The sequence below is a fragment of the Apium graveolens genome, chromosome 5 (genome assembly GCF_009905375.1).
Source record: "Apium graveolens cultivar Ventura chromosome 5, ASM990537v1, whole genome shotgun sequence".
NCBI lineage: Eukaryota > Viridiplantae > Streptophyta > Magnoliopsida > Apiales > Apiaceae > Apium > Apium graveolens.
This window is the reverse complement of record NC_133651.1, coordinates 27,763,938-27,777,477: the sequence shown is the minus strand read 5'-3', so window position 1 is coordinate 27,777,477 and position 13,540 is coordinate 27,763,938. Positions and strand designations below refer to the sequence as shown.

The window sequence follows — 13,540 nt, the reverse complement described above, 5'->3', positions numbered from 1 at the left end:
TTGGGCCCTTCTCTTGAGTCCTTGGTCCAACAGAAGGAAAACGTACGGGTTTTATCTTGTTTTCAATATATTATTTCTATTCATATTTCTACTTTTTTTGATTTATTTTACATGTAATTCCTAATATTAACATTACTTGATCCTATGGGTTGAGAGCAGCCAAAGTGATAAATATATTCTTTGAAAATATTTATGTTGAACCCCATAAACGATATTGACGCATGACGGAAGCGAAGGAAAAACAAACGATAATTCTCGTAAGGACTCTCAAACAAAGAGAAATCTCTAATCACCTTGAATCCACAAGGCAAATCTCGAATCCACGAGATAGAATTCTTGAATCCATAAGAAAAATAAGAGAAAACTAATAGGTTTTTAATTTAATCAAAGATTGTCAAATATTACATCATATATTATTTATATAGGGATATCAAAACCCTAATACGAAATAAAACAAATTCTAATTAAAATAAAATATTAAATGTAAGTAGCGTGATCATGTCGAGTTTTGAGCATGCTACTGCACGCACTAGACATGAAGACCTTTGGTCGGCTATTGAAATATTTTTCTATTTCAGCATGATCATGCAACATGTCAGCATGTTCATGTCATTGTCCTCCCTTTTTCCTCGTAGGCCTTTTCATGTCAAGTTTCTATTCAAAATACCAGTCTTCTTCTCCTGCATCATATATTAAAAACCTACTTTAACATCAATAATTTATCTAAAATATATTTTTTAATTTAATTTCCGATAAAGTGATTAACTTGTAAAATCCTTAACAACTTATTTCTTTTAGAGAAGCGGTATAAAGATAAGATGTTCAAATTAATAACGGGAGTGGTGGCTCGTCAAATTAATTCAATATGTGAGCGTTATTTAAATTAAGCATTAACTTATTTGATTTTTTATGGTGGATAAAGTTAAACATTTTTCTTGTGCGACACGCGTAGCTAAATCTTATTCAATCAATAAATTGCATAATTAAATTAACATAATGCTCAATTAAATATAAGAAAACACATATTTATTATTCAATCACTATGTACAATCTAAATTCTTCTAATTTATACGAATAATTTTAAAAAGAATAACCTGCTAAAATTTAAATCACTTGTATAATTACCAAAAAATATGAAAGTAAGTAAAAATGACACTAATGATAAAAATTTGAAAACCGTGTCATTAATATATATAGTCTAAAAATAGTCATGTAAATTACACATTCTTTAGAATATCCAGAAAAAAACTAAAAATAATAAAAATACAAATAAATAATAAATTCAGTAAAAATAAAACCCTTAGGGCCTTTTTACTTCAATTGTTTTCCAAAAAAATTTTCTAAGAAAACTAGAAAAATAAAAAACATGTTCATGCAAAATTTTCAAAAAAAAAACTGGAAAAATAGAAAACACGATTTTCCCGTATTTTCCAAATTATAACTACGGATATGAAAAGTATGGAAGATAACATTTTGATGTTTTCCAAACCTAGAAAAGTAAAAAAAACACAACTGATAGTTAAACACCTAAAATAGATTCCTACCAAACAAAAATATTTTTATATTTTATCATTTTTAACTTTATACGGTTAATTAACAATTTTGTAATTTTACTTAGAAAGTTAACAAAAAAAATTAGGAGAGTAAACAATTAATATACTACTAACGTAACTTATGGAGTTTATAAATTTTCAACACTATAATATCATATTTTTAAATTAGAAGTATAATACATATTTGTAATAAAAGAAATTCAAAATAATTTAATTTAACAATTATTTTATTAGTTTGATTAGAATAATAATTATATAATTTTTTTTATATTACTATTTACATTATATGAGAGAACTTAATAATATAATAACTAATAACTTATATTTTATATGAATAAAGAAAAGACTCCTCACTAAAACTTATTTATGAGTTATTTTGTAGAAAAAATTTCAAAATTTTTGTATATAATTATTAAATGGATTTTCTAATAAAAGCTACAAAGTTGTATATATATTTAAGGTCATATAATTATAAAGATTCATTATTCAACCTATTCATATTTTATTTGTCATCTTTAATTATATTCTATTTAAAAAGGTTATTTTAAACATGTTAAAAAATATGTATATAAAATTAAATTATGAAACGTTAAAATAATTTTATTAATTACTCTTTTATATATTTATTCAAATTATATCATTATTTTTATTTAATTTTTTTAAAAAAATAGAAAATTGATATTTGTAATACATTTTCTCAGTTTTCAAGTATTTTTCTAGAAATAAAAATTTTAGAAAAATTTAGAAAAACATAAAATAGAAAAGTGGAAAATTTTTCTACAAAGAAAGCCCCTTGAATGTATGTTCACAATTCTCAATCCTACTCCGAAACGAAAACATAAATAGTACTATTGCATACAGTGCCGCCTATATATATTCACTCACAACTCAAACCCACCTCTTTCACCAATCACTTTCCCCAGCTCCTAAACTCTCCCGAAACCTAAACACACAAACCCTAAAAATGGCTAACGACGATTTCTCCGGCGCGTCACTCCCAACCCCCGGAACAGACGCGTCCAAGCGGCGCGTGACGTACTTCTACGAACCCACAATCGGCGATTATTACTATGGTCAAGGCCACCCAATGAAACCCCACCGTATTCGTATGGCCCACAATCTCATCGTCCACTACAATCTTCACCGGAAGATGGAAATCATCTGTCCTTTTCCGGCGGGTCCGGCCGACATCGGAAAGTTTCATTCTTCCGATTATGTGGATTTTCTGGAGTCAGTGACGCCGGAGTCGTTACATGATCATGGGCATGCTAGGCATTTGAAGAGGTTTAATGTGGGTGAAGATTGTCCTGTGTTTGATGGGATGTTTAGTTTTTGTCAGGCGAGTGCTGGTGGGTCGATTGGAGCTGCTGTCAAGTTGAATTTGGGGGATGCTGATATTGCTATTAATTGGGCTGGTGGCCTTCATCATGCTAAGAAATCTGAGGCTTCTGGGTTTTGTTATGTTAATGATATTGTTCTCGGGATTCTTGAGCTGCTTAAGAGACATAGGGTAATCTCTCTCTCTCTCTCTCTCTCTCTCTATCACTCACTCTCTCTCTCCCTCTCTCTCTCTCTCTCTCTCCCCCTCTCCTCCCTCTCTCTCCCCCCTCTCGCCCCCTCTCTCCCCCCTCTCGCCCCCTCTCTCTCTCTCTGTATATGTATATGTATTGATTATGCTTCAATTATGGTTACATGTTGCTTTGGTTGGGGTTTAATTAAAAGTTTGATTTTTAGGGTTTTTTGAGTTTAGGGGCTTGGATGAATCTTTGATTTTTTTTAATGTTATGTTAGATTGCACGAATCAGTTCAGGAACCGATTAGGGAGTAATCGGGTAATCGGATACTTTTTAAGAATAATTCATACTGGTTTATTGGATTATAAAGATCGAAATGGTAAAAAAGTTTTTTAAGGATCATTGGGGGATAAATAGGGAATATTTGGTAATTTGAGGATTTTAGAACACCGGTTAGATTCTTTAATTTGACATATTAATGATATTGATCTTGGTATCTTGAGCTTATCAATGTGTATGGGGGTAATATGTGTGCATGTGTTTGTGTTTGTATGTTCCAGTTCTGCTATCTTTTCAAAAAGTTCTCATTTTATGGTGAAGAACTACGGGCTGTTTGGATCATGTGACTCGAACAGTTATTTTTGCAACACGTCTTTTTGCATCTTCTAATTTATATCTTTGGGTGTTCGGGGGGCATGAATGTTTGCTCCAACTTATTTTCTAAGTGCGTGCATCTTTTCAGATTTTAGCATGCATGCATTGCAATCTTAAATCATTTTCATGTCAGTAGTCGTAGCTCGATCTTTATTTTGTTCTGTTACTGTAACTGTGATAACTACTATCTGACACGCTTAGTTCTTTTGCCCAGCGAGTGTTGTATATTGATATTGACATCCACCATGGAGATGGTGTGGAAGAGGCCTTCTACACTACAGATCGAGTAATGACTGTGTCTTTCCATAAATTTGGGGACTTCTTTCCTGGAACCGGGCACATTAAAGATGTTGGTCATGGTCAGGGCAAGAATTATGCCCTTAATGTGCCACTGAATGATGGCATTGATGATGACAGTTTTCGTGAACTATTTAGACCGGTAATTCGTAAAGTGATGGAGGCTTACCAGCCAGAAGCAGTGGTTCTTCAATGTGGAGCAGATTCATTGGCTGGTGACAGGTTGGGATGCTTCAACTTGTCTGTGAAAGGTCACGCCGATTGCCTTCGATTCCTCAGATCTTTTAATGTTCCTCTAATGGTTCTGGGTGGGGGTGGGTATACAATGCGGAATGTGGCCCGATGCTGGTGCTATGAGGTTCTCTCTCTCTCTCTCTCTCTCTCTCTCTCTCTCTCCCCCCCCCTCCATCCCTCCCTCTCTCTAACACACACATACACACGCACAATGTTGTATTTAAATCTTGGCCATTGAACCCATTTGTGCTTGCAGACAGCAGTTGCAGTTGGGGTGGAACCTGACAATAAATTGCCTTTCAATGAATACTTCGAGTACTTTGGCCCAGATTACACCCTTCATGTGCGACCGACTCCTGTTGAGAACCACAACTCACCAGCTGATCTGGAGAAAATCAGGTAAATTTTGGTGCCGGAGTTATTAATGTTTCAAATTTGAGTTTTTACTGCTATTTTTACTAGTAATTGTTCTTCCAGAATGTATTTCTGGTATAATGTCTTTTTTTTTTAATTCAGTGCTCTCTACAGACTACAAATAAACAACTTGCATAACAGTATTGTTTATATACTGAATCTTTGACACAAGTGCTTCACGGAATAATAGTTCTTGGAGCAACTTTTTGCCTGTTATTTCACTTTTGATCTTGATGCAATATTTCCCCTTATAGGTGTTTATTATATATGTATAGTTGCTCCGTCTCCATGTGCTTGTACGTTAGGGATAGGATTTCAAGGGATTTAAATGACGAGGAGTTTTTGTTATTTTGTTTAAAATAAAAAATAATGTTGGATTTATCATTTTGTAAGGTAATTATGTATCTCATGCACATTGCCACTGCAGGAACCTTCTCCTTGACCAGATTTCCAGATTGACTCATAAGCCCAGCGTACAGTTTCAGACGGCTCCACCAGTCACCAGAGTTCCAGAAGAGGTTGGTGGCACGTTTTGTTCTTAATATTTTACTTCATTTTAGACCGACACTTGCATAGTCTTTCAGTTTAGATATTTCAACTTATAATTTTTTATTGATGTTTTATATAGCCGGAACAGAGGATGGATATTAGACCTAAGCCTCGTATATGGACCGGCGAGGACTGTGAATCTGATGCTGAAGCTTGAATGCTGATTTAAGTGTAGGTCAAATGTTTGACATGAGGTACGCCTTTTACTTATGTTTTTTTAGCTGATTCTTTGCTAGCATAAGCTTCCGAGATCGAGACTAGCCAAGTTTGTATGTTTGTTAATGTTCTATTAATGCTGGGAGGTAAAGCAACCTTCAAATCATGACTCAGTTGGGCGGGCTCCTAAATAGAAGCCTAGCCATAAGATTTGGAGGAGAGTATTTTGTTCGCACCAGGGTAGTAAATATTTAATACACACACACACACATAATAATAATAATATGGATAACCACAATTAAATATTTACTACCCCGGTGCGTAAGCCATACTATAACAATAAGTCTCAACTTGTGTATTGTTATGTAAGTTGAACTTGTTACTTGTTAGAATTATCAAATTTTATGTTATAAACTTTTAGAAAACGAAATAGAAAACCACTTGATCGGCCTAGGTGTTGACGGAACCTGCCTTCTGGAAAAAATGGATGCCTTCGCAATTGCCTATAAAAAACATCTTCGTTTCAACTAGTGTCCTTGTTTGGAAATTTGAGTACTAAGATGTGACAAAATGGAGTTCTTAGAATTCATCAGTTTCGATGTAGCCTTGTTATAGTCATTTTATTTATTATTATTATTATTATTATTATTATTATTATTATTATTATTATTATTATTATTATTATTATTATTATTAGTACTTGTTACTGAAAAGAATTTTGAAAGCTGACCAAAATTAATTAATTTATTATTATTACTTGTTACTGAAAAGAATTTTAAAAGCGAACCAAAATTAATTTATTCCCTGAATCAATGCAATCCTGACAATTGAACTATGTAAACTTTTATTGATTTCTACCATTGTAAAAATATACTGGACACCAATTTTGCAAACTTGTATAGAACGAAATCAAACAACTCTTTAGTGGAATCGAGTTTTCATTCAATGTGTCTATGTGATACACAATGTTATGGGTCACTTATGTCCATATCTGCTGTTAGCTACATTAGCTTGGTAGGCCTAAGGTTTGATGTCATGCTCAGTTCTAATTTTCTTCATGTTTTTTTTTAATTCAGGGATGTTGCAGCTGAATTTGAGGAAATGCCATCTGACGTGCATCCACATTGCGAAAATTGTTTCAAAACTCCTTGAATCTGAATTGCGTCCTGCAAAGAATTTTTATATCACAAGATAGTAAAATATTTGCAGTTATACATGTGATGTTCTTAAATCCTTCTATAATAGTATTTTGTTTTAGGTGTAAAATTGCATTTTGCATATGCTATGTATTGTAATGCTCAGAAGCATGGTTGTGATTTCCTGTCTAGCCAGCAAAGGTTTAGACAGGCCAGTATTTAAAACATAGGGGCATATTAACTTGCAAAGGTTACTGAGATATATGCAGATCTTACGCCTGGAAGTTCTATTTATTTTTGCAAAATACAGATCTTTGTAGGGTCAATTGTTGCTGGCCTAATCTCTTTGCATAAAAATATCTTCAATATTACTCTTATTTTTCCATTTTTCGAAATGTTTGGATTTAAAATCATGCAATTACCGGTAAACTCTTATAAACAGGCTAAAATATCATACCGCTACTTGTTCTGTTCATGCAACCCTTTTTTTTAATACGCCTGTTTGTGCATTTTTATTTGCAAGTTTGCAACAGTGTTCAACTGATTTTTATTCAAAATTACTTCAGTTAAAAATTATTTTACAAAATGCATGGTTAGATGTGCGTTCATTAAAATTTATAGGCAACTTATTATCTGATTCTTCACTAATTCATTTTTGTTTAGGCCTCGCTACCGAGTTTTTTAAAGGGAAAGAAGTAAGTGATAAGGAGGTAAATGAAAGTTTGTTAAATTTACATTCATTATCACTTGCTTTCGCTCCTTTTAAAAATCCGGGAGCACAAATATGAATGCAAGTGAAACTACTTTACTCACACACCGCTTACTTTCCTTCCTAATTAAAACTCGTGAGTAAGGGTTAATGAGATTTACTTATCCCTAAGTAGCAAAACAAGAAATTTGAGGCTTATTTGATATCAAAAAATCAAACAAAACTAGAATACGAATTACTATATATATTTAAGTGAAGAAAATTTTGCATTCCACTTGTAATTTAACATCGGTCATTTATCGCAAGAGACTTTTTTTGGTCGAAATTAAAAAGATGTAAAAACATGAGATGTTCGAGTCAATTGCATATCCTTCTCTTTCAACTTTCAAAGCTTAATCAAACCCTACCGAATATCAAACAGTTGCATGGTTTTATAAGCAAGACCCATTTATCATCTGACCCATTTTATGCCACTAGAATCATAAGATTCTATGCAATCAACAATGATCTTGTCTCTGCACACAACCTGTTTGATGAAACTCCCGAAAGAAGTGTTTATCTTTGGAACTCTATTATTCGAGCTTATGCTCGAGCTAACAAGTTTTATGATGCAATGTGGCTGTTTAAACGAATGCTTTGTTCCGAAACAAAGCCTGATAACTTTACGTTTGCTTGCGTAGCACGGTCGTGTTGCGATAATTTAATGTTGGAAGGATTGAGGGTTGTGCATGGAGGTGTTGTAGTGTCGGGGTTGGGAAGGGACTCTGTTTGTTGTAGTTCCCTTGTGACTGCGTATTCGAGAGCAGGCCTGATTGATGATGCTAGTAGAGTGTTTTCGGTTATACGTGATCCGGATTTGGTTTTGTGGAATTCGATTATTTTAGGTTACGGGTATTGTAGGAAGTGGGAAGAAGGGTTGAGAATGTTTAGTTTGATGAGGAATATGGGGAATCAGCCGGATGGGTATACATTGGTGGGGGTTATTACGGGTTTGGCGGATCCTAGTTTGCTTAGAATTGGCCAGGGAATGCATTGTTTTTGTTTGATAACTGGCGTTGATTGTAATTCTCATGTTAGCAGTGCAATTGTGAGCATGTACTCGAGGGTTATGTGCATGGATTCCGCGTGCAGAGTGTTTGATAAGTTTTGCCAACCTGATCTTGTTATTTGGTCTTCTTTAATAACGGGTTTTTCTCAATGCGGTGACAATAAGATGGCCTTGGTTTTTTTCAGGAATATGAATATGGAAGGTGGCAAGGCAGACCCCGTACTGATGGCCTGTGCAGTGGCAGCTAGTGCTCAACTTGCTGTGGTTGGGGCTGGCAGTGAGATTCATGGCTATGCCATTCGACATGGTTATGCCTCAGATATCATGGTGTCTGCAGCTCTCATTGACATGTATCCCAAGTGTGGATTCTTGGGACTCGGAATTCGAGTTTTTGAAAATACACCTCTAAGAAATGTAGTTTCTTTCAATTCCATAATTTCTAGTCTTGGGTTGTATGGACTTCCATTTGAGGCCTTTGATATGTTCAGGGAACTACTTGCGGAGGGATTGAAACCTGATGAATTTACTTTCTCAGCTCTTCTATGTGCTTGTTGCCATGCTGGTCTAGTAAATGATGGCCGCAGATTTTTCACAATGATGACAGAAGAATTTAGTATCATAGCTAAGACTGACCATTATGTTCACATAGTAAAACTTCTTGGGATGGCTGGAGAGCTAGAAGAGGCTTATAATCTTGTTCAGTCCGCACCTGAGCCCGTTGATTCGGCCATATGGGGAGCACTTCTGTCCTGCTGTGATGTTCATGGAAATACTGAGATGGCAGATATTGTAGCTCAGCGGCTCTTTGGGATCGAGCAAGGGAAAGATACTTACAAAGTAATGCTTTACAACATATACGCTAGTGATGGGAGGTGGGATGATGCAAAACAACTGAGAGATAACATGATAGGTGGAAGGCAGAAGAAAATGCCTGGAGTGAGCTGGACTGAAGTCTGAACATCAATTAGTTTTCCAACATTCATATGTTAATGGTGTCAATTATCACAAGGAACTCATAAAACAGGTAAATCTTTAGTATGCCTTGATATACATTTATCAAGTTAACTGATTATTATGTTTATTTTATTATTTATTTTTTGCCAATGTTTTTTACACTCTTTACTCTATGGAACATAATATCGTTTCTAGAAACTAGGTGCAAAACAGTAAAGCATCATGTTACATTTATTTGATCTCAATTTGCATTGTTACATTGAAACGTTCTATCTTTATGTAAGCTCTTTATCATATAATCAAAAAAGTCTGGTGACACATAGCTTACACAATTTACATATGTGTACTCAGATCTATCTAAAATTAATATTTTTACATCATTAACAAGGCTTTTATCATACTTTTTTTCCATCAGCATATTCCTTTGGTAAAATGATTCTCGGATGAAAGAATTTAATATGCAATATTGAGGTAACAACAGTTCAGCATCGCACCTCTTTCCACAAAGCTTCGTGCAATACTTAATAACTTTTGTTCAGAGGATAGCAAGGTACAAATATTACTAAATTAAAATCGGTTACTATCGAATTTGCTTTTCAATATGAGACTATGGATGGTACAGAACCACCTTAAGGACCTGATGTGCATGATATAATTTGGAATTCTTAGATATCTGAACTTGTGTCAAATAACTATTACCCGGCCAAATGCCATTTGCATAATCTAAGTTCTCTTCATGTGTTCTTTATTGCAGAAATTTAACATGACTTTCACTCTTTCATCTTTCATCAGCAACTTAATTCCACATACACAACACTTCACCAGGTAATACCCCAATGTTAGGGTGTACCTTAACTGATAATGGAGCTGCAAAATTATTGGTCACATTTATGCTAAGCAATACATATGGATGCAGATTTATCTATTGTTCACTATGCAGGACAACCATCTTCTACCGCCAAAAGGATTTCAGGAGGAATGTATTCCCTTCTTGTCTTTTAGATGCACTTGGCTGATTGAATTTTTTTATCTGATTACAATGGCCGCTAAATTTCTATAGTGTCACCAGATACATGAGAGTTGGGTAATGGTACTTGCGCCCAAATTTTCAGAAACTGATCTTGTTTTTGAGAAAATATCATCTTGAGAGTTGATACATTACCATATGATTTACTCTCTGTTGTACCCAGCCAATATATTGATTTGTTAATTTTGTAGCCTTTTAATAACTAGTCACACACTTGCACTTGGTTATTCTGTAATTGCACCCCGTTTCATTTCTTTGGTCAATTAGTCCCAGGTTCGAGAGGTTGTTTCCGTAAACACAATATAAATTCCTTGACAAAGTCAACAATAGAAATGTTGCATCTTTTCGTAATCAAGTGCTACAGTGGATTCTGTTGGTTTCCAGACCTTGTCAACTGTGATCAAATATAATGCCCTGCAGAAAGAGTACAATTTGCATTCTTGTGAAAACACTTTTAATATTCTAGATAATGTTCATGCTTAATTAATACTAAATCTTGTGGAAGATGTGAGTTAGTTCTTTTATGATCTTGGAGAATCTATAATGAGGCATGGCTTTTATTAGTACAAATGTTGGACTGATTTATCATCAGTATTATATCATTCTTTTTGAAACAGGAACCAGAATATCAACTATGGTGGGGCTAGGGTCTCATGGGTTGTAGGTAGGGGTGTATAGCATGTGAAAGGGGTTTAACTTATTTGGTTCTTTGAATTTATATGAAGAACCTTTTGTAGAGGGTTAGTTGAAGTACACTGATCCTTGGCTTTAATTATAAAGGTGGATGGTTAAGGCTTAAGATGATTTTGTGATATATCCTTTCGCATAAAACTGTTTTGGTACGTGAAAATACGGGCTCCCGTACATTCCCACCAAAAACTCTACTTTCACGTATTGCAGAAAAAAAATATTGGACGAACAGATTTGTGGGAATAGAAATATAAATATTTGAAAGCAAGTTGTGAAGGAAGAGTACAAAAGATAAAGATGAAGTAATTTATAAATAAAGTGCAAAAAATGAGAATAGAACTGCCAAATAACATAGTGAATATTTGATACATATCAATCTTAGAATCTTTTTTTCCAATGAAATATTTGCTACGTATATTTACCGAATGTTTGATTGAACTGCTAAATAACATATAGTGAAAATTTGTATCTGCATTCACATAGTAGATCACTTATTTCTCAACCCCGTGAACCTTCGTTTTCAAAAGTTGGACTCTGGCTAAAAACTGAGATTGTAGTCTTTGTTTTCCAGATTGTGAGTGCCGTGGCTTCACTCACTATCATGCCTAGTGTACTTGTTTCTCCAAACCACTCCTTGTGATGACCCCCTTTATTCTCAGCTCCCAAAGGCCAATATCATATGCGTGTGTGTATATTTTCGCTGAAAAGTAAAAAATTGCATGTTAAACTTAAGAAAACTTCGCATTAATTATTAATTTCGACTCCTCCGTTATACCCTTCCTGTCTTATTCAATTTTCGAGTCCTCCGTTGTACCCTTCCTGTCTTATTCAATTTTTTGCGTCTATTCTGATCAATATAAAAAATAAAATTGTTACATAAAATGCATTATTAATATCCCAAGTTTAATATGTTCACACTATAATTAGTTGAGTCGGAAAATATATGGTTAGGAGATAAATTTTAAAGAACATATAAAGCTCCGCACTTTTCAAACTAGACGGGTAAAGGCATATATGCTCAAAACTATTCAATCTAACATGCACATCAACAACATTAATATTTTATGTCAATATAAAAACCCCCTAACTCATTACACAAAACACATACACACGTAAACACCACTTTAGTACATGTATATGTAGCTGTGTAAATAGGATACTCCGGTGGCTTATACACTTTTACATCTTCCTTCAGCCTCACAAACCAAGCTATTTTTTTATGATGCCAGCTAGTAATCGAGGTAGAAATTGATGATTGAAGTAGGGTCGCCTTTACTAGGGTTTACAAACTGGAAATTGAATCGGAGGGAATGTGATCATATAAAAGATTGTATTTAGATATAAATGAAATTGTGGTATTAACAAGATAATGAAATGGTGTTAGGCTGGTTTTTGACGGATCACGTGCGAAGCCCTTTTAAGTGTTTCAAAATTTAATTTCAAAAGAAAGATAGGTAAATATAACGGGTCTAAAATCGGTCGAATTTAGCTAAATTTAATCACTGACAATTGTATTTAGCTAAATTTGACCGGTTTTTGGACCGATCGTATATATGTAAATGATATTTAGTAAGTCGATCGTACATGTGAAGAATTTTATCCTTGTATATTAATATATAATTTTTTATTATACACAATACTATTCAGTTTTTTTTTATTTTAATTTCTTTCTCATTTCAGGAAATTTAAAGAAGGGGGAAAATATCCCGTCAATTTTTGGTAAGATTAAATTCGACAGACACCGGTTGAATTTAGGAGTGTCAAATAAATTCATTAGTGGGAAAATTTCCTACAATTTTTTTGCTCAACTAAATTCAACCATACAAATATACCGGACGAATTTAGCATTACTAAATTGGACCGTATAAAAAATCGGTCGAATTTATTGCTAAATTCAACCGAACTACTTCAACTGGATATAAATTTGATCGCCGACGATTGTATTTAGTTGTGTCCGGTCAAACATTCAGGTTGACTGTAAATTAACTGAATGTGGTCGAATTTAGCCCAATTAGATTTATTCGATAGTATTTAATCTTATTTTCTTATAATGTTTCTAGCCATACATTTTGCTATTTTCTTATTTGGGCAACTAAAGTGCGAATATATTAAATTTCAGCTATGAATAGTGCATTTCAGTCTTACATTAAATTTGAGTTTCTTATTTTTTTTCAATATTATCTCTCTGTTTATAAAAAAAAATAGATCATAACATGTTTTAACAAAAAAAACTATTTCCTTCTCCTTTTTCCCTTTCTCTTCTCTTATTCAACATAACGCCGCTTGGGAGCATAGTGTAAGGACCTAATGAATTGTAGGAAATACATTTTACTATGAACACGGAAATGTTTTAGTTCCGGCCTGATCCTAGAAAGCAACAATAAACGACCACCGAACTACTATGCAGCTTAAACGCAAAATTAAAAAGCTTACTATTAAATTGGTCAAAGTAAGAAACTGGTGTCTGGGTGTGCTTTAAGCAAGAAATACAGAACCAAAAAACACCAACTAGTCTCCGGGTAGTAGTAGTAAATAGACGAGGCACATTAATATCTAATCATTAGATCTTGCTAGCTGCCTATATATATACTCTAATGCCTGCAGC

At 33.9% G+C, this 13,540-nt stretch overlaps 2 protein-coding genes across 8 annotated transcripts; both read left to right on the top strand.

The window, feature by feature from the left end:
- Window positions 1-2,386: 2,386 nt before the first annotated feature.
- On the top strand, window positions 2,387-6,801 carry LOC141723732 (histone deacetylase 6). Its single transcript, XM_074525614.1, has 6 exons — window positions 2,387-3,063; window positions 3,936-4,376; window positions 4,509-4,651; window positions 5,094-5,184; window positions 5,295-5,409; window positions 6,448-6,801. The coding sequence occupies exons 1-5, from the start codon at window positions 2,518-2,520 to the stop codon at window positions 5,370-5,372; spliced, it is 1,299 nt and encodes a 432-aa protein (XP_074381715.1). The 5' UTR covers window positions 2,387-2,517; the 3' UTR covers window positions 5,373-5,409; window positions 6,448-6,801.
- A 589-nt stretch (window positions 6,802-7,390) lies between these two features.
- Window positions 7,391-10,428, top strand: LOC141723731 (putative pentatricopeptide repeat-containing protein At1g64310). Of its 7 annotated transcripts, none has more exons than XM_074525609.1 (4): window positions 7,391-9,288; window positions 9,634-9,768; window positions 9,973-10,043; window positions 10,159-10,428. In XM_074525609.1, exon 1 carries the CDS (start codon window positions 7,560-7,562, stop codon window positions 9,219-9,221), a length of 1,662 nt encoding a protein of 553 aa, XP_074381710.1. In that variant the 5' UTR covers window positions 7,391-7,559; the 3' UTR covers window positions 9,222-9,288; window positions 9,634-9,768; window positions 9,973-10,043; window positions 10,159-10,428. The 7 variants fall into 7 exon arrangements, with proteins under 7 accessions (XP_074381710.1, XP_074381713.1, XP_074381708.1 ...); XM_074525612.1 differs by having other exon boundaries at window positions 10,135-10,428; XM_074525607.1 differs by lacking the exon at window positions 9,634-9,768.
- The last annotated feature ends 3,112 nt before the right edge of the window (window positions 10,429-13,540 follow it).

Bases quoted from the DNA above. Each gene is read 5' to 3' on its own strand.
- LOC141723732 (XM_074525614.1), top strand. From the start codon at position 2,518: ATGGCTAACGACGATTTCTCCGGCGCGTCACTCCCAACCCCCGGAACA. The intron at 4,377-4,508 runs GTTCTCTCTCTC...TTGTGCTTGCAG, and splicing joins CCCGATGCTGGTGCTATGAG to ACAGCAGTTGCAGTTGGGGT. The intron at 5,185-5,294 runs GTTGGTGGCACG...TGTTTTATATAG, and splicing joins TCACCAGAGTTCCAGAAGAG to CCGGAACAGAGGATGGATAT.
- LOC141723731 (XM_074525613.1), top strand. From the start codon at position 7,560: ATGAGATGTTCGAGTCAATTGCATATCCTTCTCTTTCAACTTTCAAAG.